The 27,473-nt window shown below is 46.6% G+C and overlaps 2 protein-coding genes across 5 annotated transcripts; one reads left to right on the top strand and one right to left on the bottom strand.

The window, feature by feature from the left end:
- The first annotated feature begins 997 nt into the window (after nt 1-997).
- C13H9orf131 (chromosome 13 C9orf131 homolog) lies at nt 998-6,216 on the top strand. Of its 2 annotated transcripts, XM_027614334.1 has the most exons (3): nt 998-1,576; nt 1,931-2,152; nt 4,748-6,216. In XM_027614334.1, exons 1-3 carry the CDS (start codon nt 1,346-1,348, stop codon nt 5,408-5,410), a joined length of 1,116 nt encoding a protein of 371 aa, XP_027470135.1. In that variant the 5' UTR covers nt 998-1,345; the 3' UTR covers nt 5,411-6,216. The 2 variants fall into 2 exon arrangements, with proteins under 2 accessions (XP_027470135.1, XP_027470134.1); XM_027614333.1 differs by having other exon boundaries at nt 1,931-6,216.
- A 6,107-nt stretch (nt 6,217-12,323) lies between these two features.
- On the bottom strand, nt 12,324-27,268 carry LOC113934257 (valosin containing protein). Of its 3 annotated transcripts, none has more exons than XM_027614852.2 (18): nt 26,237-26,527; nt 23,508-23,577; nt 22,784-22,895; nt 22,424-22,596; nt 21,167-21,309; nt 20,424-20,554; nt 19,438-19,569; nt 18,421-18,523; nt 17,635-17,768; nt 17,422-17,557; nt 16,941-17,053; nt 16,368-16,532; nt 16,157-16,279; nt 15,700-15,912; nt 15,203-15,511; nt 14,777-14,932; nt 13,143-13,297; nt 12,324-12,991 (listed from the first exon to the last, which is right to left on the bottom strand). In XM_027614852.2, the coding sequence occupies exons 4-18, from the start codon at nt 22,588-22,590 to the stop codon at nt 12,886-12,888; spliced, it is 2,286 nt and encodes a 761-aa protein (XP_027470653.1). In that variant the 5' UTR covers nt 22,591-22,596; nt 22,784-22,895; nt 23,508-23,577; nt 26,237-26,527; the 3' UTR covers nt 12,324-12,885. The 3 variants fall into 3 exon arrangements, with proteins under 3 accessions (XP_027470653.1, XP_027470654.1, XP_027470652.1); XM_027614853.1 differs by lacking the exon at nt 23,508-23,577 and adding an exon at nt 24,828-24,986 and having other exon boundaries at nt 26,237-26,260; XM_027614851.2 differs by lacking the exon at nt 23,508-23,577 and having other exon boundaries at nt 26,237-27,268.
- Between the last annotated feature and the right edge of the window lie 205 nt (nt 27,269-27,473).

Here is a 27,473-nt window from a genome sequence, read left to right as displayed (position 1 = left end):
GTGAGAAGAGAGGCACTAAATTGTACTGGGAAGGTAGAGATTAAAGTTTGGCCCTGAAAAAGTCGATGTGGAACAGAGTGGTGGTTTTAGGATAAAGAAGGCCAGTGAAGAAAAATGGTCAAGCACATTTGATTTGTCATCCTTAACATAAATGCTTGCCAAAATGATCTTAAGCAACCTAACGTCAAATAAGACAGTTCATAGCTGACATGAGATTTTAAAAGGGGGGACGGTGGGAACAGACTCCATATATTAAAGATGGAATAAGGCTTATAATCAGGAACCTTAAAAGAAATAATTTTTTTAAGATTTAATTTTTTAAAAAGATTTTATTTATTTATTTGACAGAGACACAGTGAGAGAGGGAACACAAGCAGGGGGAGTGGGAGAGGGAGAAGCAGGCTTCCCGCGGAGCAGGGAGCCCGATGCGGGGCTTGATCCCAGGACCCTGGGATCATGACCTGAACTGAAGGCAAACGCCTAACGAATGAGCCACCCAGGTGTCCCAAGATTTATTTTAGAAAGAGAGAGAGCAAGAGCGAGAGTGAGAGAGAAAGAGAGCATGAAACAGGGGGAGGGGCAGAAGGAGAGGGAGACAAGCAGACTCTCAGATGAGTGCAGAACTTGATGCAGGGCTTGATTCCAGGGCCACAATATCATGACCTCAGCTGAAACCAAGAGTCAGACACTCAATCAACTGAGCCACTCAGGTGCCCCAGAAGAAATAATTTTTTAATACAGCATATACTATGTACTATCTTAATCATATGAATTTGTTCATTTAATCCTCAAAACAACTCGGGGCGCCTGTGTGGCTATCGTTAAGCGTCTGCCTTCAGCTCAGGTCATGGTCCGAGGGTCCTGGGATCGAGCCCCGCATCGGGCTCCCTGCTCGGCGGGAAGCCTGCTTCTCCCTCTCCCACTCCCCCCACTGCTTGTGTTCCTGCTCTTGCTCTGTCAAATAAATAAATAAATAAGATCTTTATAAAAACCCCAACTCTCTGGGTAATATCATCCCCATTTCACAGGTGAGAAAACTGAGGCAGTCGAAGATTAAGTAGTTTGAGATTTCACAGATAGGAAGTGGCAGAACTAGGATTTGAATAAAGCGGTTTGATGTAGAATCCATGTCCTTAATGACAATGCCTGAAGCATAATTCTGGTTTTGGCAATCAAGACAAAAGGGATCACTAAGGTTTCACTGTTACGAAGTATTAGTTGCCTGGTAGAGGCAATGTTTTGGCTCCAAATTCAGGTAAAAGGCTGTTAGGCATGTGGGGGATGGGAGTTCTTTGTTCCGTGATGCAGTGATGACCTCGGGGTAAACTGCCACTGGCTGAGGAAAATGGAATGGCTGATACAAGGCCTACTTGGGGCTGAAGGGGACATGGAGTTTCTCTGGGGCCAGTTGACCCATGCCCTGGCCTGCAGACACTGTGGCAGCAGCTGCCTCCAGAGTCCAGGGAATCTGGTGACACTATTCTTGTTCATGGTTTGGCAGATCCGGAGGTGGTGGCAGCTTGGGAGGTGGCGACAGCTTCAACCCTGGTACTCTGGGGACATGATGCAAGGCAAGGTGGGTGACATGGATGTGCAGCTGGGTGAATGACTCTTGATACCACATGTGAGTTCAGATAAAATATCATTGACATGGAATGACTATAAATCTTAAATCTGAGGCTGGATGAGTGACCATGGATACCAGATTTGAAGACAGGTGGGTGATTACTGACCCTAGATGTTGTTATGGTAGGGAATGCTGATCTCCAAATATGGGCTGGGTAATGGCCCAGATGGGTAAGTGACTACTGACCACAGATGTGGGGCCACATAACTTCCCTCTGGATGTGGAACAGAGACTGAGGGCTTCATGACACACCTTGTGTCTCTGAAAGGTTTCATGCCTGATGTAGCTTTCTCCACTCCACAGGGCCTACCACTTCTGTACCGTGTGGCTTTCCTTGATCACCTGTGGAAGAAGTCAGAGGAGGAAGAAGAAGAAGAGGAGGAAGAAGAGGAAACATCTCTGGATCCAGTGAAGCCATGTTCTCTTCCCAAAGAAGCTCCTATTGGAGAGCAAGCCACCACAGCCCCATCTCAACCATCCTGTGGTTCTGAGGACCTCCACAAAGCCAAAGGGACACCAAAGCAAGTACATACACAGACCCCAAACCCTTCCAGATCCTTCCCCACCTTTCAGATCCTGACCAACCTGCCTGTGAGACACAAAACAGAATCAGGAAGCTATCTACATCAGAGAAAAAGCCAGCTCTTCTGGGGTCTCCCCTCTTTGCACAGTGAGTCCTTGGAGGCCATCTTCCTGAGCTCAGGTAGCCCCTCTCCCCTGAAGTTGTCTGTTGGTCCTTCTGTCTTCTTCAACAAGCTTGTCTTCCTGCCTAGGTCCAATCTGCTGCTTCCCCAGTATTGCTCCCCAACTCAGCCTCCTACCCATGAAATTCATAATACAGAAGACCTGGAACGGATGGCCCTTGATCCTCAGCAACCTCCTCCTCCATCTTCCCCTTCTGTCCCATCACTACCCTTCCATCTTAAGTCCTTTCCCATGGACCACATGGGAGTCCTATCTGATGCTAAGGCACAGACAGAGTGGCTTATGCAGCAGAAAGAGGTCCCTTGGGTCTCTGAGGATCAAGCCCTGCACCTACAGCCTGAACTCCAAAGAACCAGACCCTCCAAGCTCTCCTCCTTATCTGAGGTCTGGTGGGATGTGCCACAGGATCCCAGCTTCCAACAACACATTCTAGATTCACTCTCTGCCTCTCTGCTGTATCCTTCTAGCCTTCTGGGAGTCCTGACAAGGTTTGAGGCCCCATGGAGGACTATGGGGCAAAATGAGGACCCCAAGGCCTCTGAGCCTGCAGTGCCAACTCTCAGCCCAAACCTGGCCTCCCTTTCAGAACTCCAGAAAGTCAGCGCTATAGAAGGCCTGCCTAGATCTAAGGCCCTCTGGAAAACCACAAGGCAAACAGAGTATCCTCAAATCTCTGAGGCCTCAATCCTGGTCCCTTGCCAATCTGTAGACCCCATGACAGAGACACAAGGAACTAGCCCCCTGGGAGTTCCACTTGGATACAAAACTCAGTGGAGAACCACAGGACATAAAGAGAGTTCTCAAGCCTTTGAGCCTCCAATGCCAGCTCCCTGCCAACCCTCAGATGCTCTGTCAGAACTCCAGAAAGTCATCCCTGAAGGAGGACTTTCTGCACCTAAGAACTTCTGGGGAACCATGAGTCACAGAGAAAGCCCTCAGACCTCTAGGTCTCCAATGCCATGCCCTTGCCCTCCCCTAGGTCCCCTGCAAGAACCCCAGGGAGGAAGTTCTCTGGGAGATACATCTAGATATAAGCCCCAGTGGGGACACAGAGAAAATTCAGGAAACCCGTGGGCCATTAAGCCCCCAGCCCTGGACCTCAACCCAGGGCTCTATGGAACCAGCCCTAAATGTGTCCCACCAAGATCTGAGACTCCATGCAAGGGCAGGCAGAGTAGAGAAAATCTTTGGGTCTCTGCAGACCCAGTTTCTTCTCCTAGGCTACCCTCATCTTCTCTGCTGGTGTCCCTAGGAATGAATTCCCAGGGAAACTTGTCTGAGTCCAAAGCTTTGGGGGGGCAGAGAGAGAACCTCTGGACCTCTGAGTCCCCAGCCCCTGCCCACAGCCTATCTCTAGCTTCCATTCTAGAACTCCACAGAATCAATCCTATGGGAGGCCTCACTAGATCAGAAGCTGCATGGAGGGACACTGAGCATTCTAGGAATTCCTGGGCTCCTGAGCCCCCATCGCTGGCCCTCAGCCCACCCCCAGCTCTTATATTGGAGCCCCTCAGAGCTAGCCCCATGGGGGTCCTGTTTGATTCTGAGGCTAGATGTGGGGACATAAAAAGGAGAAAGAACTCCTGGGCCTCTGAGCTCCCAGCTGGCAGCTTACCCCAAAACCTACATGGAGCCAGATCCTTGGGAGCCCTGTCTAACTCTGAGCCTACTGGGGGGAACAAGCAGCAGAAAGAAACCTGTTGTATTCCTGGCTCCCCACTGTGGGGCCCCAGCCCACCTCCAAACTCTAAGTCAAAGTCTCACATAAGTGAGACTCCTGGAGACCAAAGTACCTGTAAGCCTAAGGGGGAAGCAGTGGAGCAGAAAGACAACTGCAGGGCCACTGAGCTCCCATCCCCAACCCCCAGCTCTCTCTCTGCTCCTCTACCAGATCCACATATTGACCTTGAGTTTGTGTGGAGGAATGTGCAACCAAGAGGGATCCCCCAGGGCTCCAGCCCTCCAGCAGTGGATCCTGTGCAGCCAGTACCCTGGCCTGCCACCTTAGCTAAAGCTCTGAAGACTGAGCCCAACCAGCCTGACTTACCCAAGAGAGATCTGTCCCCAGGGACTAGGGCAGAGACTCCATCCTCCCAGGGAGAGGCTGTCCCAGAGGTGCCCCCCAACTCTGGGATCCAGGCCTGGCACTGGAGTAGACAGTTGGAACTCAGGCTGAAAAAACTACAGCAGAGCCCTGCTTCCAGATCCCCTAACCCAAGTCAATCGTTTGGCAGCTCCCTTGCCCTGAGCTCCACAACTCCAGGCTCCTGGAGACTCTCTTCCTGCCCTCCACAGCAGAGTCATCCCTCTAATGTGTGCTCCCACTCTTCAAGCTGTCATCCCCCGAAAGTTCACAGCACAGTAGCTCAGCCTGTCCAGATCTCCCACTGTTATCACTCCCACTCTTCTTCCCAGCCTCAGCTACGAGGGTCTGGCAGGGCCGAACAAGGGTCTGAGAGAGAGGAAAGAATGAAGATGAAGATGGTAGCCCAGGTCCCCTCCCAGGGGCCATGTGTACGCATGGAGACTGGTGAGAACTGCTCAGACCTGAGTAAATCCTCAAACCCTGAGGTTCCGGCCTCAGGCAAGAGACAGAACAAGGCTTCAGCCCTACCTTCAGCCAAAAAGAGAGAGAGCCCCAGGAAACCCAAAGCAGGAGACCACAGAAGACGGGATGCAAGATTGGAGTCATCCATAGTTACAGGGAAGAGCCACCCAGCCCAGGCCAGAACACTAGTGGAAGCCCCTTTAAGCAGACTTCCCCAAAGACCTCAGCACAAAGACCAGAGCTCTCGACACATTGCTCTCCCTCAGCAGCTTCACTCTAAGGCTGCAGGTCCCCAAATTCAGCAAGGAGCAGGGTTGGGAGCTGGCAACATCCTGATCCCTCAACATTCTAAGCACTGCCCTTGGGCCCACATGGAAAAGCGTTTCTCCTCCCCCACGCCTCAGGTTCCCCTTACCAGGGGTCTCCAAAGAATGTTAGCCAAGTTTCTGGGTAAACATGGCCCCTGCCAACCAAAACCAGTAAGAAGAGGAAAGGCTGGTAGTACTGGCACCCAATACCCCAAGACTTGAAGCCAAACCAGCTGTGGGGTGGGGAGAGAAATCCTAATAAACTAGGTGAACTAGACAAATCCCTCTCATGTTGTATTTGGAGTCTGGGGTACTGGGAATGTCAGTTCCCTATTAACTTCTGCTATCGCTGTATTCCCTCAGAATCAGAGAACTACAGAGCTCAGGATTTTGCAGGCTTAGCTTTTCAAGCCCTTCACAGATCATCAGCCTAGAGTCCACACATCCCGACTCTACAACGGGAGGCTATAAGGCCAGAACAGAGTCCAATGCTACCCTTGAGAAAAACTTCACAGCAAGTTAAAAGGAGAAAAATACATCCATTCACATGAACACAATTGGTCTGAGTCTAGGCAGCTGTTCTCGGCCCTTGGTATAGTCCCCTTCTTCACCCACTTGATCCACAAGTTCTTTACGCTTTTGACATTTCTTCTCAGCTCTGTGCTCTTTCTCTCCCTGAGTCAGTTCATCCATCCCCAAGACCACAGAAACAAGTGCCTTTTCCTGTGTTCAGTGGCCGTGTGGGTTTCTTCTGTAATTGCCTGTTCATATCCTTTACCCATTTTTCTACTGCTGCCCTAACAAATTTACCACAAAACAAATTTGTCAGAAGTCTGACATGTCCCATGGAGCTGAAATCAAGGTTGGCAGGGCTGCATCTCATTGTAGGCAATGAGAATTCATTCCTTGTCTTTCCCAGCTTGTAAAAGCTGCCCACATTCCTTGGCTACTGACTGTCTTCCTCCACCTTCAAAGCTAGCAAAGGCAAGGCAAGTTCTTAATCACATCACTCTGCTCTCTTCTGCCTCCCTCTTCAACTTTTTTTTTTTTTTAAAGATTTTATTTATTTATTTGAGAGAGAGAGAATGAGAGACAGAGCATGACGGGGGGAGGGTCAGAGGGAGAAGCAGACTCCCCGCTAAGCAGGGAGCCCGATGCGGGACTCGATCCCGGGACTCCAGGATCATGACCTGAGCCGAAGGCTGTCGCTTAACCAACTGAGCCAACCCAGGCGCCCCTCCCTCAACTTTTAAGGACACCTGTCATTACTTCGGGTCCATCTGGCTAATCTGAGATACTCTTCCTCTCTTAAAGTCTAACTACCTTAAGGTTAGCAACCTTAACTCCAACTGCAATGTTTAATTCCTTTGCCATGTAAAATAATATATTCACAGGTTCCAGTAATCAGGATGCAGACCTCTTGGAAGGGCCTACCTACCAGAGATATAATCCTATTATGTCGGCTGCAAATATTTCCTCCCAAGCTGTAGCATTTTGTTTAAGGTGACTTTTACTGTACCAAACTTGAAAATTTTTATGTAATTAATCGACCAACATTTTCCTTATGGCTTCAAAAATACTTATTTCTGGCACTTTTACAGTAAGTTTCATATATTTGTTTAGACTGTTACATTCTGAGTAGGGTTATGATGTGAGAACCTAACTAGACCCCCACCCCAAAATATAGGTCCACCTTTACCAATACCATTAAAAAAAAAAAAAAAGTCTTGAACTCATCCCATTAAGTGCCATATTTCAAAATATGGGTCACTTTAAAAGCATCTCTATCTAGGCTTCAGATCCACGTATCCAATAGCCTACTGGGCATCTCACATTCAACTTGTCCAAAACTCATTTTCCCTTTAACCTTCTCCTCCACTGTGCCCATTCCTATTGAAGGGTATCACATCCACCCCAATACTGAAGTCAGAGCCTGTCATCTCTGACTCCTCTGTTCCCCTCACTTCCTAATCTAGTTGTCAATTATAATCCTGTCAGTTACACTTATGAAGTGTATTGCAAATCCATATTCACCTCTCCATCTCCACCATCACTGTCTTAGTTCAGTCATTTCTCACCAGACTGGTTGCCCTATTCTTTCTAATCCCCCACATGGCTACAATTCTCTGGAGGTCAACTGACCCAATCTCTTCAACAAAGGTCATAAAAGTTTGCATAAACGAACTTAACAGATGCAACCAGTGGTCCTAGACCGGATATTGGTTTGATCAAGAACTGTGAGTAACAAAACCCACTGATAAACAGGTGCTTAAAAGAGAGATTAAATTCCTTTTGCATACACACACAAAAAATAAAAAATTGTGAATGACATATTCCGATCACTTGGGAAGCTGAATGTGTTATGAGTATTAGATTAAATGGAAATTTACTGAAAGGAAAAGGTAGAGATGGACTTAAAAAAGAAATAAAGCAGTAGATCTCATTTCGATTTAAAAATACTGCATGTAGACCATAAGGGTATAATGGACAAAGGCCACTCAGCCAAGTGGGACCAACTTCTTCCTGTAGCAGAATAGTATGCATGCCCCATCTGTTATAAATGTAAACACGTTTCTGATTAAATATATGCCAAGGATGGTCATGAATCTCCTATGTCATCCCTAACTTCAAAATTTTTTGTTAGAGGGATTGCTTTAATTAACAATAGAGACTGTTAACAGTGAAAACTAAGTATTATAACAAATGTATTTGTTTTAGAATATAGTATCTGAGATTCTATTTGTTACATAAATTTGTTCTGTCAAAGTAGAATTACCAAACCCTTTCTTGAAATATGAATCAATGATTCCATCACATGTAAGCATGGGATTCCACGAACATTTTAAAGAAAGTATTAAGACTCCATCTTAATCATTCTCATACAAAAAAATACCACATAAATAGACACACATGTACATACATGCACAGAAAGATACGAACTAAAGTTATTAAGATGATGATCTCTGGGAATATTAATTTTAAAAATGTGCTTACATATTTTTAAAGATTTTAGAGAGAGAGAGAAAACACAGGGAGGGGGAGGGGGAGAGGGAAAGGGAGAGTCTTAAGCAGACCCTGCACTGACGGTAGACCATCTTATGACCCTGAGATCACAACCTGAGCTGAAACCCGAGTCAGAAGCTCAACAGACTACACCACCCCTGTGCCCCATAAAATTTGCTTGTATTTTTCTAAAATTTTACAATATACATTACTGCTTCTATAAAAATGAAGGGTTTTTAAAACATGAATTGTCACACCTGGCTGGCTCAGTTGGTAGAGGGTGCAACTCTTGATCTCTGGGTGGTGACTTCGAGGCCCACATTGGGCATGATTACTTTAAAAAAATAAAAAGTGAATTGTGTATGCACAATGCACATATGGCTGACAATATTATGTACACTTGGAAATTGTTGAAATTTTTTTTTTGCCACAGTTAAAAAGGAGGGGGGGGTAGTAAATTGTCTAGTCCTGGAATTTGTCCAGAAAACCCACAACTTTAAAATGAACTTCAGGGGCGCCTGGGTGGCTCAGTTGGTTAAGCGACTGCCTTCGGCTCAGGTCATGATCCTGGAGTTCCAGGATCGAGTCCCGCATTGGGCTCCCTGCTCAGCGGGGAGTCTGCTTCTCCCTCTGACCCTCCTCCCTCTCATGCTGTCTCTCAAATAAATAAATAAAATCTTTAAAATAAAATAAAATGAACTTCACTTGGGGAGGCACCTGGGTGGCTCAGTCGATGAAGCATCTGACTCTTAATTTTGGCTCAGGTCATGATCTTGAGGTCATGGGATCAAGCCCCATGTCAGGCTCTGCAATCAGCATGGAGTCTGCTTGAGTTACTCTCCCTCTCTCTCTCTGCCCCTCCCCCATTGCACCTGCACACACGCACACATACTTTAAAACAAATAAATAAATCTTAAAAAAAATGTAGCAGGAAAAATAAAAAATAAATTTCACTTGGGGCACCTGGCTGGCTCAGTCAGTAGAGCATGCGACTATTGCCTCGGGGTTATAAGTTCAAGCCCCATGTTGGGTATAGAGAGTACTTAAAATCTTTAAAAAAATAAACTTCACTCCTAGAATTTATTTTTTAAAGATTTTATTATTTGACAGAGAGAGAGAGAGAGACAGCGAGGGCAGGAACACAAGCAGGGGGAGTGGGAGAGGGAGAAGCAGGCTTCCCGCTGAGCAGGGAGCCCAACGCGGGACTCGATCCCAGGACTCTGGGGTCATGACCCAAGCCGAAAGCAGATGCTTAATAACTGAGCCACCCAGTCGCCCTCAACCTGATGCTTCTTAAGCATGCTCTGTATTTTCTGACTGCTGTGCCTTTTGCACAAACTGCTCTCCCCTACTTCTCCATGTCAAGTCTCCCACCTTCCTTTAATGCCCAGCCCAGACGATCTCCGGAGCCTTCTGATTCTCCTGTCTTGGTATGGTTTCCCCTTCCTTGCAGCCCCTAATTTGTACCTTGTTGACAGCACCAGTTTCCTGATAGTATGGCTATCAAGTCCCTAAAAAAGAAGTTGAGGTTCTATGAGGTCAAATCCACATTCCCAATCCAGTGCTCTTTTCATTCTACAATATTCCCTCTACTCCATATATATTAGTTGAGAAAAACCGAAGATATATGCTGTCCCTCTACCTCCTCTGTCACTCATCTGTTCCAAAGCTTTATTTATTAGCCCAAACCTGTCTAGAGGGTCTTACTCCAAAACTCACCACCTGCTGGCCAGGAGTGGAACTGAAGTTATTTTCCCTCTTCCTACCTACCCTACCCCCAAATAATCTCAGTGCAATTCTTTTCATTTTTTTGGTTAATTTTAGGTAGGTTCCATGCTCACGGTGGGACTTGAACTCACAATCCTAAGACCAAGAGTTGCATGCTCCACCAACTGAGCCAGTCAGGCGCCCCAAACACAATTCAATTCTAAATTTCTACTTGACACGAGGACATTTCATGAGTCTATGCGTATCTTTTTAAGGCCTCAGTGGAAAAGAATAACAAACCATTTAACATTTGCCTCAGTTCAGTTGAATTAATGATTGGCAGACCTGTGTTCTCACGGGCATTGTGACTAGACTCTCAGGGCAACTCGTAGGATCAGTATCTTGGATCCAAATATATCTTGGGGTGCCAGGTAGTTCAGTCAGTTAAGTGTCTCTTATCTCAGGGTCATGAGTTCAAGCCCTAGGTTAGGCTCCATGCTGGGTGTGGAGCCTACTTAAAAACAAAAACAAAACCCAAATATATCTTAAGATGTTAGGTTTATAGTTCTATCTTTGCTTTTGCATCTGCAGTATATTGTTGATCCCCTATAACCTGTTTCATGCCATATTCTTGGTTAGAAATTCATCTCCAAATTGTAGCACCCATCCTATGGAAGAAGTGATTAGCTACAGTAAAATTGTAAAATCCAATCTTGGGGCGCCTGGGTGGCTCAATTGGTTAAACCACTGCCTTCAGCTCAGGTCATGATCCCAGGGTCCTGGGATCGAGCCCCACATCGGGCTCCCTGCTCATGCAGGAAGTCTGCTTCTCCCTCTGCCTGCAGCTCGCCCTGCTTGTGCTCTGTCCCTCTCCCTCTCTCTCTCTCGCTATGTGTCAAGTAAATAAAATCTTAAAAAATAAATAAATAAAAATAAAATCCAATCTCTGGGAACACTGTAAGGGAAAAAATGGGACTGCCTTTATGACTCGCCTCTTGGTTTAGGTATGCAGGTGTCTGCAAGTGTTGACAGTTCCTCACACTCCCTTCTGCAGTTTACAAAACACTGTCAACCACTTCATCTATCAGAGGCCCCAAAGAACTAAGTGCCTTGTTAAAGCTACACTGCTATAAGCTCAAGTGTCAGAACTAGAACCACGCCTCTCACTTATAAGTCTGTTCCTTGGTTTTTCCTAAAGGATCTACAGAGCTCCAAACTGTTCCTTGGTTTTTCCAAAGGATCTACAGAGCTCCAACTGTCACACACTTGGTGTGACACGTAAAAGCGAAACAATCATTCCAACACAAATTTCTCACGTTATCAACCAGCATCTCTACATATTTTGTAGGAAAATACCAATATCATTTGTCTTCTAATCTGTTCCTATAGCTTGATGCAGAGGCACCAACCAAATGTCTTTCCCCCAAAAGATCTTGTCTTTGGCCCACAGTGAAGTTAGGCTGCCAACCCACAGGGATGAGCCACATGGATGACAGAATGACAATGTTCAAAGTGGAAACAAGACTGAAGGCTAGCCATCAGGACACCTAAATGGTGGGAAAATCAGAAGATGATGAAAGATAGAATGTGGTAGAGAAAGTATCATGGAAAATGAGGGAATCAACTCAAATCTCCAACGTGCAAAAATCTCTATTTCACAGCACATGAATTTAAAATGCCCCAGTTTCATCAGCCAGTATAATTATCTTGTGTCCTTGTAGATTATCTATCTTTGTAATCCGTACCAGCGACTGGTGTTAGTACTAGAAGACCAATAAAAATTTGGGGATTATTTTCTCTGAACCATATTCCTCTCTGGGTAAGGCATCACAGTACTGATCCCAAAAAGCACTAAGTGATTATGTTGGTACCTGATGAACAAAAAGGATATTCTATACCTGGACATGGACAAAACTATGCAAGCAATCGAGCAGGGGAGGATGTTTAGAAAAAAACATCCAATACTAGAATTTTATATTAGAAAAAAACTATTTTTTTATAATACAAATTACATAAAGGTGGACATAACTGTAAATGATCCTCAACCACAGCATGAATGTTCAGGGCTTTTTAGATGCCTACAAAAAACATCCACCTCAGACAGAGATTCTCTTTCTGCAACCTTTAAGATTTTTGGAAGGCACCCCAATTCAGTCCTTGGTCAGGAAAAGAGAGCTCTGCAGCCTAACCTTACCAACCACATCAAACACAACTAGAGTTCCATCAGGCAGGCTGTACCCCCTCCCCTACAGTCCTATTCAGTGATAATACAGACATGGGGCAAGGTGGCAGTTCATACCGCTGTTAATCAGAAGGGGAAGAGGGTGCAATCTTATTTTAATTTTTCACATTTGAAGAGTGCCTTGACAGTAAGGGGTAGCCCAAGGCCCTTCCCAGGAAAAGAAGCAGGCAAAGGGGCCAGGACTCAGGCTCCATTTTGACCCAACGTTTATTGTCCTTTTACAACATGTCATTTTTGGTTTAGAAACTGCTTGTGATTAGTTTTCCAACATTAACTCAAAAGCATGTAAAATAAAATCAACCTACTCTCTATATAAACACCCAGCAACTGTGGCCCTTCATCCTCCTGCCCAGGTTGGGTAGAGGGAAGAAAGGAAGGCTTGGGTAGCACTGAGTGAAGTGCAGATGCTTTACTGTGGGAGTGGCGGTGGTGCCTTGGTTCACACCCACACAGGTCTCCTGCACTGCCCCAGACTACAACAGAAATGGCGTAGGCCCAAGGCCCAATTCCCTGTTGGTAATTCACTCTCCGCCTCCCAAATGAAAATCGCTTTTATTTTATCTCTTTTGTTTTGTATTTTTTTGCAACAGAAACCCCCTGTCCAGAGTCTGACTGTAGCTGAACTGTTCAGACTGAGGAATGGAGCAGGCCATGGGCACACCCCTGGTCCCTCCTGGGCGAGCGCCCCCACCCTCAGGGAACAAGGTCCAGCCAGGCCAGCTCGCTGCATGCTGGCCACCATCACTTAGCCATACAGGTCATCATCATTGTCTTCCGTATACACACTGCCACCTGTGCCGCCTCCACTGCCCTGACTGGGGCCAGCTCCACCTTGGTTTCCTGAAGGGAATCTGTATGCACAAAAAGAGCCAAAAAAGGGAGTTAGGACAGGGCCTGTGTAGGATTTTCACAACTAACCCACCAGCCTCCTTAGGACTCCCACAATCTTGGTTGTACAGTTACCCAAAACCACTTAAGTACTGCCCACTGTAACGCAATTACCTGAAGCTGCCAAAGCCCCGACTCTGCTGAAGGGTCTGAGCAAACATCTCATACTTCCGGATGTCATTGTCACTGACAGAACGGCGGGCAAAGCGCATGGCTTCCTCAAAGTGATCTCGGCGGATCTCAGGCACTGGATCATCTTCTTCTACCTCCTATAGGGTTGGTAAACACAGACCACCAGTGCTAAAGTTCAGCCTGACTTCTTTCCCTTGCCTTCCTGGTCACCCCCCTCCATTACTGTCTCCTGTCTCTCTAATCCAACCTGAATAGTTGCAAGGCCAATCTTCCTAAAACTGAGTCAGTGCCCTATTTAAAAACTGTTAATGCATTCTGGAAAAAGCCAAACAGTACGGACAAAATCACATTAGTGGTTGCCAAGGGCTTAGGGTGGAAAGAAGCAGCTGACTAAAGTGGCATGAGGGAACTTTCTGGGACGACAGCAATTTATCTAAACTGTGATAATAGTTATAGAACTTAAGTACATTTGTCAAGATGCATGGAGACAGTATATATTAAAAGGGTGAATAACTATATGTGAATTTTATCTCAATAAAGCTAAATTTTAAAAATAGTTTCTTTAAAAAAAAATAAAAACGAAACCACCTAAATTTTAAAGATAAGGTACATGACTTTCAGCGCTTACCACATCTGGATTACACCTTACCTGGTGGCCTCACTTCCAATAACATATGCCCTCTTAAATCTACCCAGGTTTTCCCCAATTCCTGCAATCCTATTTCTTAAGCCAGTTATTTAGGCTGCTTATTTCCTTAGCCTTTATAGTGTCCCTTCATAACCCAGGTCAAACTCTATCTCTTCCACTAATAAGCCACTCCGATTGCTGTGACTTAAGAGATTACTCCATAGGATTAAGTATATCAACAGTTTCTAAGCCTTTTTTTTTTTTTTAAGATTTTATTTATTTATTTATTTATCTGACACAGAGAGAAAGATAGCGAGAACAGGAACACAAGCATGGGGAGTGGGAGAGGGAGAAGCAGGCTTCCCACCGAGCAGGGAGCCCGATGCGGGGCTCGATCCCAGGACCCCGGGATCGCGACCCGAGCCGAAGGCAGACACCTAACGACTGAGCCACCCAGGCGCCCCAATAGTTTCTAAGCTTTTAAGGGAGGGAAAAGGGATGTCTCAGAACTCCTACAAAAGATAAAGAAAGCCTTTCATTCATTTATTTACTCATTCATGAAATCTCGAACATGGTGCCAAGATACACTAATATGCAAGATAATATAGATTCCTTGTCTTTAGGAAGCTTACATACACACCCCAAATTCTGCATTTTAGTAGGTCCATGGACCACCAAGGAAAGACAGGCACATGGATCCTAGGTTCTAAACCCAGCTCTAGTTGTTTATGTGCACAATCATATTTTGATTTCCCTCACAGAGCCTACTTCAGGCTGAGCATATAGACTACCCATCTCTTCTCAGCCTTTACAATTCCAGACTGAAGAGATTAATACTCAGTATTCTTTCTCTTTGATGCCCACCTAAAAGGGCATCTATCAGATAGCCTTCCAAAACCTTATACTCTTAACTCAGCATGATAGAGCTTACCTCTAGAGCATGTGGCTCCCCACAACTGGCATATATGGGGAAAAGATGCAGACTCACCATGGCAGATGGGTTGGTCTGCCTCTCCCGTTCTCGCCTAATTTCACTCTCGATGGATTCACGGATGGCCAGCTTGCAAGCACGTTGGCAAATCTCTGTGAGGTCAGCTCCAGAGAAGCCATTAGTCATCTTAGCCAGAAACTCCAAATCCACATCCTAAAAGAAGCAATAGAGCTACCTTAGCATTTAGCCTCCCCTCCCCTATTAATACACTGATCTCTGAGCCACCCAAGAACTCCTAGTTCCAGTTTGTGCCATTTTTCACCACTGCTTTACTCCTGATTCCGGATTGTATTAATACCTTCAAGTCTTCCGTCTTCCCTTTACAACCCTATCCCCGGAAATCCCCAATCGAATCTAAGAACCAAACACCACACTAGGCTGGGCACTCATAGAAGTCCGTATCACCAACGCCCTTGCACCTGCCTTGGCAACTGGGGACTTGCGCAGGTTGGCCTTGAGGATGGCAACACGGGACTTCTCATCAGGAAGTGGAATATAGATGAGCTGATCGAGGCGGCCAGGTCGCAGGATAGCAGGGTCAATGATGTCAGGCCGATTGGTAGCGCCGATAATAAACACATTCTTTTTTGTAGACATGCCATCCATTTCTGTCAGGATCTGGTTGATGACTCGGTCTGCAGCCCCACCACCATCTCCAATGTTACCACCACGGGCCTTGGCAATTGAATCCAGCTCATCAAAGAACAGTACACAGGGGGCAGCTTGGCGGGCCTATGGGAGGGACACATGGACTCAAGCATTAACACAACTGGGTCTCTCAGACCTGAGAAGGAAAGGAAATTAAAGTGACCTTCACTGCTCCAGCTGAGCTGCCAGAACAAGATGGTTTCAATTCTCCCAAGAAACAGCTACCTTGCTGCCAAACAAGTGAACAGATAGCTCAGCTGCTTGTAGCTCACCTTGTCAAAGATTTCCCTGACATTGGCTTCAGACTCTCCAAACCACATGGTGAGCAGCTCAGGACCCTTGATGGAGATGAAGTTGGCCTGGCACTCATTAGCAATGGCTTTGGCCAGCAAGGTTTTCCCACAGCCAGGAGGCCCATAGAAGAGTACTCCCTTGGAGGGTGTCATGCCAAATTTCAGGAATTTGTCTGGGTGCTCCACAGGATACTGGAAAGAAAAGGAAAGAGGGTTTGGCATACCCCCCAAACAAACCTAACCAAACAGCAGCATCTCTCCCAACCACGCCATGGTGTAAAATCAGTTTCTCTAGGGGCAGGGTCCTAAGTGCCTCCGAATTGAGAATAGCAGGTTCATGAATTATGCTCTCATAATTCTTGCACTCAACTGCCAACACCCCAAGCCACGTACAATGTATTGAAGCTGTGACTCACTCTGGACCAAGTTACCCTACCTGGACCAGCTCCTGAAGCTCACGTTTGACATCTTCCAAGCCCCCGATGTCTTCCCAGGTCACCTGTGGTACCTCCACCACAGTTTCCCGCAGTGCTGATGGATTGCTCTGGCTCAGGGCCCACTAAAAAGAAAAAATGGGGATGACATTTGCCAAGGGAAAGGTCAAAATGCATGTGTGTGTGTACCTGAGATGGGGGTGCAGTCCTTACCCGGAAGTCATCCATAGTAACTGCCAGAGAGTTCATGACTTCAGCATCAATAGTCTCATCCTCTAAGTCAATGAGGTCCATCTTCTTGCGGATAGCTTGAAGAGCGGCCTCTGAGCACAGGGCTGCTAAGTCAGCGCCCACATGCCCATGAGTCTCATTGGCGACCTGCAGAGGAAAGATCTACTTACTACTCTGTCTCCAAGACCTAACTGCCTTAAGAGGCTCAGAGACTACAAAATCCTGGCCCCTTCCCGTGACTCCTATCTCTGGGTCCTCCCATTTTCCTGAACAGATACTAGCAGTTCTTTCAATGGCTGGGTTTTAAGTAGTCAAGCCTAGACTTGGAGCCTGGAAATAAAGCTGACCCCAAAGTTCTGGTTTACTCTAATGTGGTATCAAAAGAGAAACATGCCAACTCCAGTTTCCTGGATTCAATCTCAGATCACTTCTTTTTCCCTGCCCAAGAACCAAAATCAGTCTCTTTATATCTTAAACTTGTATCCCTAGCCAATTCACTTTAACTGCCTAGAAAAAGATATCCTAACTCAGGGCCAGCCCTCATCATCACTCCACCTGTTCCAGGTCCACATCATCTGCCAGCTTCATGTTCTTGGTATGGATCTGAAGAATTTCCAAGCGTCCTGTAGCATCAGGGATTCCAATATCTACCTCCCTGTCAAAGCGACCTGCAGACAGTGTGTGAACACAAACAGGGCTCATTTCTGGTCCAGAGGGAAGAAAGGACAGGTCTCAGGTGACCAACCATTCCTGTCTGTCCAGGACTGTCCCAGGACTGTCCCAGTGTTAGCACTGGAAGTTCCATGTCCTGGGAAACCCCTCAGGCTCAGGCAAACCAGGACGGGTGGTTACCCTACAGAGGACATGGAATAAGGGAACAGACCCCTGGGCCCTATCACTGCAAGGAGCTTCAAAAAATCCTCAGATTAGGTGACTTAAATGAAGGACAGGCATGGGATCAAAGAGATTAAGCTCAGTAAAGCTACAGTCTTCCCTACGAGCAAGAATAAGTTTGAAAGAAATCTGGGGTCCTTACCAAATCGCCGAAGGGCTGGGTCAATGCTATTGGGTCTGTTTGTTGCTGCCATGACAATCACATGTGCTCTCTGCTTTAGGCCATCCATGAGAGTCAACAACTGTGATACAATACGCCGTTCCACCTCCCCGTGGGTCTGTCAGGACAGGATGTCTGGTCAGAAGTGAAGTGAGGACCTTTCAACCCCCACTATCCCCTCGGGTTAGTTCCTACTTTCTCTCTTTTGGGAGCGATGGCATCTAGCTCATCAATGAAGATGATAGCAGGAGCATTCTTCTCAGCCTCCTCAAAGGCTTTACGAAGGTTGCTCTCAGACTCACCAGCCAACTTGCTCATGATCTCAGGACCTGAAAGGATACAGAACAGAACAATGATGACTGTTGATGATATGAACGATATCCTTCCTCAATCCCAAAAGAAATCAGTTCTCTTATCTGGCTAGCCCAGAGACAGGTGCTGTGTGAAAATGTGGTAACCTCTGCCTACTTTCTCACAGACTCTACCAGACTCTATCCCAGGATAGCCACCAAACTAGGCTCGAGAGAAGCCAAGGAACTCACAACACCTATTTCACAGTCAAGCTCTAAATGTCAAGATGACAGCACATGCTCTGGGACCTCTGGCCACAGCAGAAGCAGCACACCAGATGGACCTCTATCATTCCCCAGGAGCCAGCTGATCTCAGCCGGTCTCCCCGCCAAACCCTCTCAAATAAATTAGCAGACAAAATTTGAGTTCTCATTCTAACTTGCTCCCCCTAAATGTCTTCAGCCTTTCCACAATCTTTCTCAAGGGGGGATAGATCACGGGGCACCAGAGTACAATACCTTCCCCTTGTTGCTTATCTGTCCATAATGTACCCCAGCAGAAGAAAGATGAAATATACATGAGGGCATGTGTGCAAATAAACATGTCCATGAGTTCCCTAGTTCATGAGACTGGATCGTGCTCAGCTCAGAGTAAGGTCCAGCCAAACACAAGGTGAACCAAGTCTCCTACCATTGATCAAGAAGAAGAAGGCTCCAGTCTCATTTGCCACAGCTCGGGCAATTAGGGTCTTCCCAGTCCCAGGAGGTCCATAGAGCAGGATTCCCCGAGGAGGCTGAGGACCAGTACAGAAGATATGATTAGGTTCAGAGTCCTACCTTCCCCCAACCCCATCCACTCTAAAATGGTTTGACTGTGGCTCTATCTAGAGAGAGTGAAAATCAGAGCTCGACCCTGATATCAATAAGAATAAGCTCTTAGCATTAACTGCCAGGAAAACAGTTTACCTCAGACCATACTCACTCCTCTTATTAGAGAAAATATGGTCAGAAAGCTGACATTTATGATTATACACTGCATAGAAGACTAAGAGCACAGAAACCACCCTAAGAAACTCTAATGTGGCTAAGTCTGAAGATCCTGGGACCACAAAAAAGCAAGAGGCCACTAGGCCAAGGGCTTGACTTTGGATAGACAAGGGCCAGGACTAGCTTAGCCATCTAAGAAAGAGTATTGCCAGAGGCTCACTCATTCCTGTAATCACACCCCTCTAGGATTTACCATGATAGTGGAATGCTTTTCCTACCACCAACCACAACTTTTCCTCTTTGGAGCTGTCTTTTCTGTGGCCTCATCCATAGGCTGCACATGGGAAATGCCCAAATGGAAGATAAAATTATTTGTATGGTACATACTAGAGAAAGGCCTAATTTCATCTTTACTGTGACCCATGAGATGCAAACGGTTAGGAAGTTACATCGCAAATCTGCAATTCTCAAATGTTTTGGATTCAGGACCCTTCACATCGCAAATTTCCTGAAACTTCTATTTTTATTAGGTGGTACTATTACAGACAAGTTGGCAAACTACGATGAGATTTGTTTTTATAGGGTCCATGAGATAAGAATGTTTTTTTACATTTTTAAAAGACTGTAATTAAAAAAAAAAAAAAGTTATGCAACAAAAAATGGACTGAGTCTTCGTTAATCACCAGCCGAGGTTATGTCCCACAGGACCCAGAAGGCTCACCTTAACACCAATTGCCTTAAAGAGGGCAGGATGTCTGAGGGGTAGCTCTACCATCTCCTTTATTTGAGCCAGCTGTTTCCTGCAGCCACCAATGTCATCATAGCCTACTTCATTCAAGGATTCTTCCTCATCCTGAATACAGAGGAGACCAAAAAAAAAAAAGGAGGGGGGAATATTAACATCAGCAAAAGTTAAGTTTCTCCAAACCCTTCTACAATCTGATGTAGAGAAATCTGTTCTATGATTTCCTCTAAGGGGAACCTGACTCAAAGAACTCTAAAAATCCCAAAGCAAAGACTTCTAGCATAGCCTTTCCCTTTCACACTGTCCTTAGTATTATTACTGGGAAGGGCTCCCCTAAGACCTAAAGCTGGAAACTCCGGAAATAGGCAGAAGTCTGGATGCGTTCATCAATGTCACTTCTACAAAAATTATGGTTCAATCTAGATTTTTTTTTTTAAAAGATTTTAATCAGAGAGAGAAAGAGCACAAGCAGGGGGAGCGGCAGGCAGAGGGAGAAGCAGGCTCCCTGCTGAGCAAGGAGCCCAATATGGGACTCGTTCCCAGAACCCTGAGATCATGACCTAAGCTGAAAGCAAAAGCTTAACTGACTGAGCCACCGAAGCATCCCAACAATCTAGATTTTAAAAATCACTGGTATCACATAGGACTGAAAATGAATAGTTGATTTTCCCACCTCTGGAAAGGAGCTTAGTTCCAAAGAGCACCCAGTTTTATCTTATTTTTATTTTCTAGAGAGGAAAGGGAGGGAGGGGGAGGGAGGAAGGGCAGAAGGAGAGAGAAAATCTCAAGCAGGCTCCACGCCTAGCATGATCATAACCTGAGTTGAAATCAAGGATCAGACGCTTAACCAACTAAGCCACCCAGGTATCCCAAAGAGCACCCACCCAATTTTAGTAGTTATCACGTAACTGTCCCACTTTGTAATCATGAAATTGGGTACTGGAATGAAGCAGAGAACTCACCTCTCGTTTGATAGGCTCCCCTTCACAGTGGATCACTGTGTCTGGAGCAACAATGCAGTAAGGGCTGGGATCTGTCTCCACTACTTTGAACTCTACAGCACGCATTCCACCCCGGACAAGGAAAATATCTCCTGTGAGAGCAATTAGCACAAGTGCCGTCAGAGAGGTCAAATTCCAGAGCAAGTGAAAATTCCTCATCAGTACTTGGGAGTCTAAAATGCCAAATTCACTAGATATTGCTCTTTTTCCCTTCCCACCTCCACTTTATTAAGCATCAGGCAAGAGGAGAGAAAGCTAAACTGTGAAGAGTTCCTCTGCCACTCAAGAGGACACTGAACAAAACCTATGAGCTTCTAGCACATCAGGTTTTGGCCTCTGGCCTGAAGCCCGTAAGGTTTTTGACTTCTGGGCTATAGGTAACCAAGCTTTCACAACCATCACCAATGATCAGGCTGTGCTAAGTATTAAATACACTTTGGACTGTGACACAGTCAAGTGCCCAAGTCCTCCTTCTGGGACAAAAGAGAAGAAAGCTTACTCTACTGAAGCAGGGGATGGGAGTAGGGAAAGGGGGGGGGAGGCAGTGGGAGGGAGAAAGAGGAAAGGAGAGTACACATGAGCATGTGTACAGAATGTATGTGTAAGCACACATATATAAGAATGAGATAAAGACATTCCAAGGCTTACTCCCAGGTAGCCCTACAAACAATCATCCTTAAGCTCAGTCCCTAAAATTATCTCACCTTTCCGGATGGGTCGATAAGCTTCCAGGAAGTATGGCTTAAGGTATACCTCGAAGAGATTGCCAGTGATGCCTTCCACCGTGTCATCGATGGGTAGCACATGGATACGTTTGCCGTACTTCACATCAGGGCACGGCTGGATGCTGAGGATGACAAGCAGACTCCACATTACCAACCACACTGCAGCCCCAAGCACTGGGCGTCCGAAAGGGCCTGGCACAGAGAGCTGATGGCGAGTGAAAGAGAAAAGGCAGGGATGGCTTTAGGTGAAGAGAGGCAGGAGGGTAGTGTGGGAGTGAGGACAAAGGAGCAGCCAAGCAGAACTAAGACAAGTCATACTCAAGTGGGGTAGTAGCAGGAGCCATTAGAAGAAGCTACTGGGGCTGCTCACTCCTCATCAGTGAGCCAAAAGGAAGACCCACACATGTAAAGCCCCCACAATAAAGAAACAGGAGAAAGGGTCTTCAGTGAGAGATATCCAAAGATGACCCATTCCGTATCAGTAATCCAGTATTACAAAGGGAGGCCTTAGTCAGACAAATGACAGGATCAAAGAAATAGAACTGAAAAAAATCATCTCAGCCAGGTGATCAGAGGACCTTGACAAAGTGACTTAGCACCTCCAGGAAGGCTACATGAAACCGAGAATCCATGAAAAATAATCAGAAGTCTGAGATGTTCCTGGCCAGGTGACAGGTGGTTGAATAGCAGTGGCTAATGATGACTCCAAGACAGGGAAGCCTCTCGCCTTAAGTTATGTCCAAAATCACTCAGACTGAAGCTATTCAGGGATCTGATTCAAACTATGCCTCTCTCCTACGTTAACTTGGATCCTTAAAAAAAAAAACCTACTTGGAGTCCACCTTCTGTGCCCACACTTCCACCTCATTCTGGCCCTGACACAAGCCATTATTTCAACGTAACAGTGAGATCATTTCGTAGACAAACACCCTCAAGTGGCATCCTAAACCAGTGTCTAGCGTGTGATAAATTATACCTCTGGCAAAAATAAATAAATAAATAAACGAGTCATGAAAGTCACAGAAATCCAACTTGTCCCAAGGGTCATGCAGAAGTAAATTCTGAAGTCCCAGGGAGGCAGAATCAAAACCTAAAGACAGCCCTGCTATATTAAGTCTTTCCATGGCTAGGAGGCTTCTGCTATTTGTAGCTGCCAAGGACGTCACTGGGGTCCTGTCTATAATTCAGGCTGTCTCTGGCCTCCCATCCCTGAGGGGCCAAGAACCCCACACACACCTGATGACATCCCCTAGGTGTACGCGCAGGTTGTTCCGAACAACTCTATTCATTCGAATCTTCTCATCAGAACATGTGTCATCAGAAAGCACAATGCACACAGCTTCCCGCCTCTTCTTTCCTTTCAGCAACACTGTGTCACCTCGGAACAACTGCAGCTCATCCATCTTGGGCTGAGAAAAGAAGGTTAAGGCCTTTGGGTCACTGGGCCAGGGGGTAAGCAGCAGCCCTGGAGGCTAGAATACCCAGTAAACCCCACTCTATCTGTGGTCACTGCCAAAAAAAAATGAGGAAAGAAACCTGGGAAAAGCCCTCAGGTTAAGTGCAACGAGGAAAGATTGGACCTTGGACCCAACTTACCTGGGACAAAGACACCACACTGTTGTCCTCATTGATGGCTTCATCGACAATTAATCGATTGGGACGGTTCTTCTGTTTAAGAATGGCTGTTGATAAGTCATCACCTTTTGAACTAGAAAGAGAAAATGAAGTTAGTCCCAATACATACTCCAGTCCCAGGGGCCCCACCAAACTTTAAAACTCACACTTAGGAAAGAAATAGTGGATAAATGAAGCTGTCCCTACACCAGAGAGGTGAGATAAAGGATATTCAGCCAAGGTCATATAGAGTAACATTTAGCACATACAGTTCCCATTCCAGCAGCTCTTGGTATTCTGAGCACTGGTATCCTAGCTATAAAGGCCCCAAGTGATCTTGCCCCGCCCCAGAGTCACGAAACTATGGCCTGAGAAGACTAAATAGAAGTAAAGGCTGAGTAACAATTAGAGAAATGACAATAGTCTTAGTATGAGATAGCGATTAGAAGGGGCTCTGCAGTTAGACCTGCTGGATCTGAATCCCAACCCTGCCACTGCTTAATTGTGATCTCGGGCAAGTTACTTAACCTCTCTGGATGTTGATGTCCTCATCTGTAAAGAGGCGAATACAGTAGTACCTGTCTTAGGATTATTGTCTTAAGTGAGATAATGAATGCAAAATGTTCAACACAATGCCTGGCACATGGTATTAATGGTCACAATGATTAGCACTGCAGAACAAAGCATAAGCTATTTCTTTGCTAACCTTGGAGAATGAAGTGAGCAAGACAACTTCCTGTAGGGCTCAGCGAGGCCCAAAGTCCCACCAAGCAAGCCTGGGGACAATGAAGCAAAATCATTAGCACTACCATCCTTACTGGCTAGACCAGCTGAATGCCAGAGCATTCTATATACCACAGAAATGCCAAGCATAATATCTGGGGAAAACAAAACAACTAAACTAACAGACCTGAAACCTTCAAAAAGACGTTCAAGCTCAAAAACAGCTTTACAAATCTCTGCAGACATGTAATTCCACAATGTTGGTTCAAAAAGTCAAAACCAAGAAATGATGAGATGTGGAACAAATCCAAATCCCTCACCCAAACCAAGGCTGCCTGAGTCCAAGCTCAGTTTAAACCCTCTAAGTAGTTTCAATCATTTCCTAGATCATTCACCTTACACCAACTTCTTACTTAGCTCATCTTCAACCTTCAGTAACTAGACTCAGTGGGCTCTCCCTGTGAAAAGCTACCTTCTCTTACTAAGGCCCAGGAAAACCTGAACATTAACCAAAACAGGGAGACCAGACAATGGAGAAAATGAAGAAATAAAAAGGAATCTTTTCCATTAATTATTCCTTCACTTAACAAATTAGCATGTATACATTACAGGCCAGGCACCATCCTATGATCTGGAAATACCTCAGTCAACAAAACAAAACAGTATTCCTGTTGGATATATCTTCACAACTTACAAGAAAAAAAGATGTCTGTACTCCAGAATACCAGCTAGGGAGTTGTGGGGTTTCTCCATCTTTTGGTTCTGATATACCCAACAGAAATACAAATCCCATTCATCTAACAAAGTTGTAAGCTTTCTGCTGATCCTCTCACATAGGCTGCATATTTAATCATCACCTTAAAACTCATTTCCAAGAGTGGAGTTTCCTCAACTTAAACCTGCCTCCTCAACCTAAAAGTGTAGCACTCTAGGCACAATGATGCATAGCAGGCAGACTCTTCCAGTGCTTATCAACACCCTGGAGAACAAGCATGGTCAATACGGCAGCTGAAGGCAATTTAAACCCATCAATTCTCCCCTCTCTCTCACACATCAAAATACCCTCCAAGGACTGCCCACCTTCCTGTTTAATCTATGGGACTGGAGCTAGAGAAAAATAAAATGCCAGATGCCTCTAGTCATCATAGTTTGTATTTGTATTTTAACCCCAAAGCTGCATTCTAGGAAAACTTCTTATCCGCCTACCATTCCTGACCCTGGCAATGGAGATGAGCAGTATGCCCTTCCCTTAAGGTAAAGACCTTTACTTCCATATCTATCTACTAAGATCAAAGGAAGTAACCTCTAAAAGAGAGCTTCAGCCTGATCGTGGGCCAACAGCAGTCCTGGAGGCTCTTTGGGGACATCCCCCATTGTCTTCTGCATGAGTCAGGCCCTTTCCAGAACTCCAATGGGCCACAGGGGACTTGGAGGGAGTTCAGGTAAGAGTTATCAAGATGACCTAGGGGTTAGAAACCATCTATGATGCCAGGTTCCAAGAATTTTGAATTCTTATTTTCAGTCTTGAAAATAAATGACTGACTGAATAACCTAAGAGAATAAGTATTAATAAGCAATGGTCCTTTTAAATAGACATCCAACTAATACTTCATCTCGGTTTAGAGACTTAAAAAAAAAGGGGGGGAACACACCTCAAAACACTAAATTCTCTTCAAGTCAGGAAAGTGATTTGCATAGAAGAGTTTCCACAGGATGGCTTCCCCCCACCCCAGTACCTAAAGCTCTTGATTCTAAATATAATGGGCAGATGGGCAGAGGTGGTCAGCTTTTATCTGATGCTTTCCTGAGGGATGGAGGGCCCAAGATTTCTCAACACAGCAATTTGGGGAAAGGAGCCTGTGTGTTCAAAGAGTTAGGGCAACTCTAACCTTCTCACCACAAAGGCTCAAATCGAGGAAGGCCCGCAAATTACCAACTGAGATTCGAACTTTAGCAAAAGCCCAGAACAGTAGAGAAAAGTTCCTACCTCCCGCCCCCATTTCATGACATTAAGAAAAACTGACTAAAGCTTTCTCATACCAACCTAAAGTACGAAGAAGGCCAAAAACCAAACGCAGGGCCCGCTCTCTCCCTAAAAGCTCCTCACTACTCAGGTCGTGAGGATGTCAACCAAGGGCCAGGCCAACCCAGCTCCAAAAAAGCCGTGGTGAGCTTCCCTGAGCTCGCGGAGTCTTCCCCGCTCCGGCCTCCGCCGGTCTCCCGGCTCCCAAGGCCTTCACGTGGCCCAAAGTCCACGCCCACCGGGCCCAGTTTGGGTGTCGGGCCCGCTGGGCCTGCTCCCTCCGGGGACCAAAGGCCTTCGGCGGATAGTAAACCTGATCGCAGGTGGGCGTCCTAAGGCTCTGGGGCTCCGCGCCGGCAATGTGGACCCGCACACCTCACAAGAACAGGACAGCGGTTCCCAGGGAGCCAATCAGGCCGGCCGGGCCTGCATGACACAGCACGATCTGGCCCAGGCCCCGACCCAGGCCCAACGCAAGCCCGGCCTAGGGGGCGCGCGGCTGCGCAGCCAGGCCCAGACCGGACCGCGGCCCCTCATCGTCCCCCTTCTTCTCCCTTCCTTCTCTCCCTCCTTTCCTGTCTCCACCTCTTACACGCGCCCACGGCCAGGCCCGACCGGGCCTACCCTGCGCAGCGAGTCCCCAGGTGCGCGCACCCGCAGCGGGCGGGCGGGCGCGCGCACACACTCACTCAGCTCCAGAGGCCATGGCGCGCGCCTCTCCCGGCCGGCGGCTGTGGCGGCCCGAGGGTAACGGCTACGAGGGGTGGCAAGCGACTGACTGGGCCGGGGCTCGGCTCTCCCGGGCAGGGGGCGAGCAGCGGCGACAAACCCGCAGACGGCCTCCTTCTCGCTTCCTCCTAGCGGAACCGAGGCGGTGGGCGGGCGGTATACACTGGCTCCTGATCCGGGAGGGGGCAGCGGCAGCGACGACTCAAACGACGGCTGCAGACGCTGCGCTGAGACTGAACCGAGAAGAGCCGAATCATCGGAAGGAGAGGTGCTCTCACCTCAGCCAATCAGCGCCTGCCTTGGGGACTCCCGCCCGCCTCTCCGCGCCTCTCCCCAGCAACCCGCGGACCAGAGCCAATCAGGAAATTCGCTTGCGGCCTGGCTCCCGCCTCAAGGATGCAACACGCCTAGTAACGCCACGTCAATTGGTCGCAGCGCTACGCTTCCTCGACGGATTGGGATTCGCGACCAATCAACAAAAAGGATGACGCCAGATCGACTGGCGAAAGAGCCTTTAATCCCTTGGAGGCGGACTCTCCCACTTGGCTCCAGTTCATTGGCTCCTGATTTTACCCTGCTGAAGAACCTGGCACAATGGATTGAACCCATGTATTAGTCTAGTCCTGCTGCAGTGATAACCTACATAACCCATTTCCTTCCCAAACCTAAGGCTCCACCCTAACCCCTCTCCTGGCTCCTTCAAAACGCTGGCTTCAGCCATCCCTACTCTGAACCCTTTGACTAGCACCCCAGCTCTTAATCCATTCCACCCTATTGTTGTGGCACCCTCTGGTAACCCTAATCCCATAGGCTTTACATTTTCCTCAGGGCTTGGAGGTCCATGCTTCCTTTTGCCCCTGGGTATTTATATTAGTGGTTAGAGGAGGGAGGACACTCAACTCCAAAAACGGGTCAAAAGGCAACTACAGAACACAGTAGATTCAACAGAACCCAAGTCAGCAAGAAAATTGCATGCTGAGACTTGAAGTCCTTGGGCCCCAAATGCCAGCTAGCCCTGACTAAATTCAATAAACAAATTTGGCATCATGCTGATTAAATTAATTTACCCTTTACCCCCTATCCACACAGACATGACTGACTGAGACAGTCAAATCCCAAATTTCTAGAATTTGGATTGGGGTAGGGAGTCACTCAGAGACTCAGAGGTCTGCTTGTCCCTCCCTTCTAAGAATCAAA

The sequence above is a fragment of the Zalophus californianus genome, chromosome 13 (genome assembly GCF_009762305.2).
Source record: "Zalophus californianus isolate mZalCal1 chromosome 13, mZalCal1.pri.v2, whole genome shotgun sequence".
Taxonomy (NCBI): Eukaryota; Metazoa; Chordata; class Mammalia; order Carnivora; family Otariidae; genus Zalophus; species Zalophus californianus.
The sequence above is the reverse complement of the archived record's forward strand: the minus strand, read 5'-3'. Positions and strand labels throughout refer to the sequence as shown.

What these genes read in the sequence shown, in the direction of transcription:
- C13H9orf131 (XM_027614333.1), top strand. Translation starts at nt 1,346, where the DNA reads ATGGAATGGCTGATACAAGGCCTACTTGGGGCTGAAGGGGACATGGAG. An exon ending in GGGACATGATGCAAGGCAAG is followed by an intron (nt 1,577 to 1,930) that starts GTGGGTGACATG and finishes TCCACTCCACAG; the next exon opens with GGCCTACCACTTCTGTACCG.
- LOC113934257 (XM_027614851.2), bottom strand. An exon ending in TTAAGGCAATTGGTGTTAAG is followed by an intron (nt 18,524 to 19,437) that starts GTGAGCCTTCTG and finishes ACTGGTCCTCAG; the next exon opens with CCTCCTCGGGGAATCCTGCT. An exon ending in GCAAGTCCCCAGTTGCCAAG is followed by an intron (nt 14,933 to 15,202) that starts GCAGGTGCAAGG and finishes TGCTTCTTTTAG; the next exon opens with GATGTGGATTTGGAGTTTCT.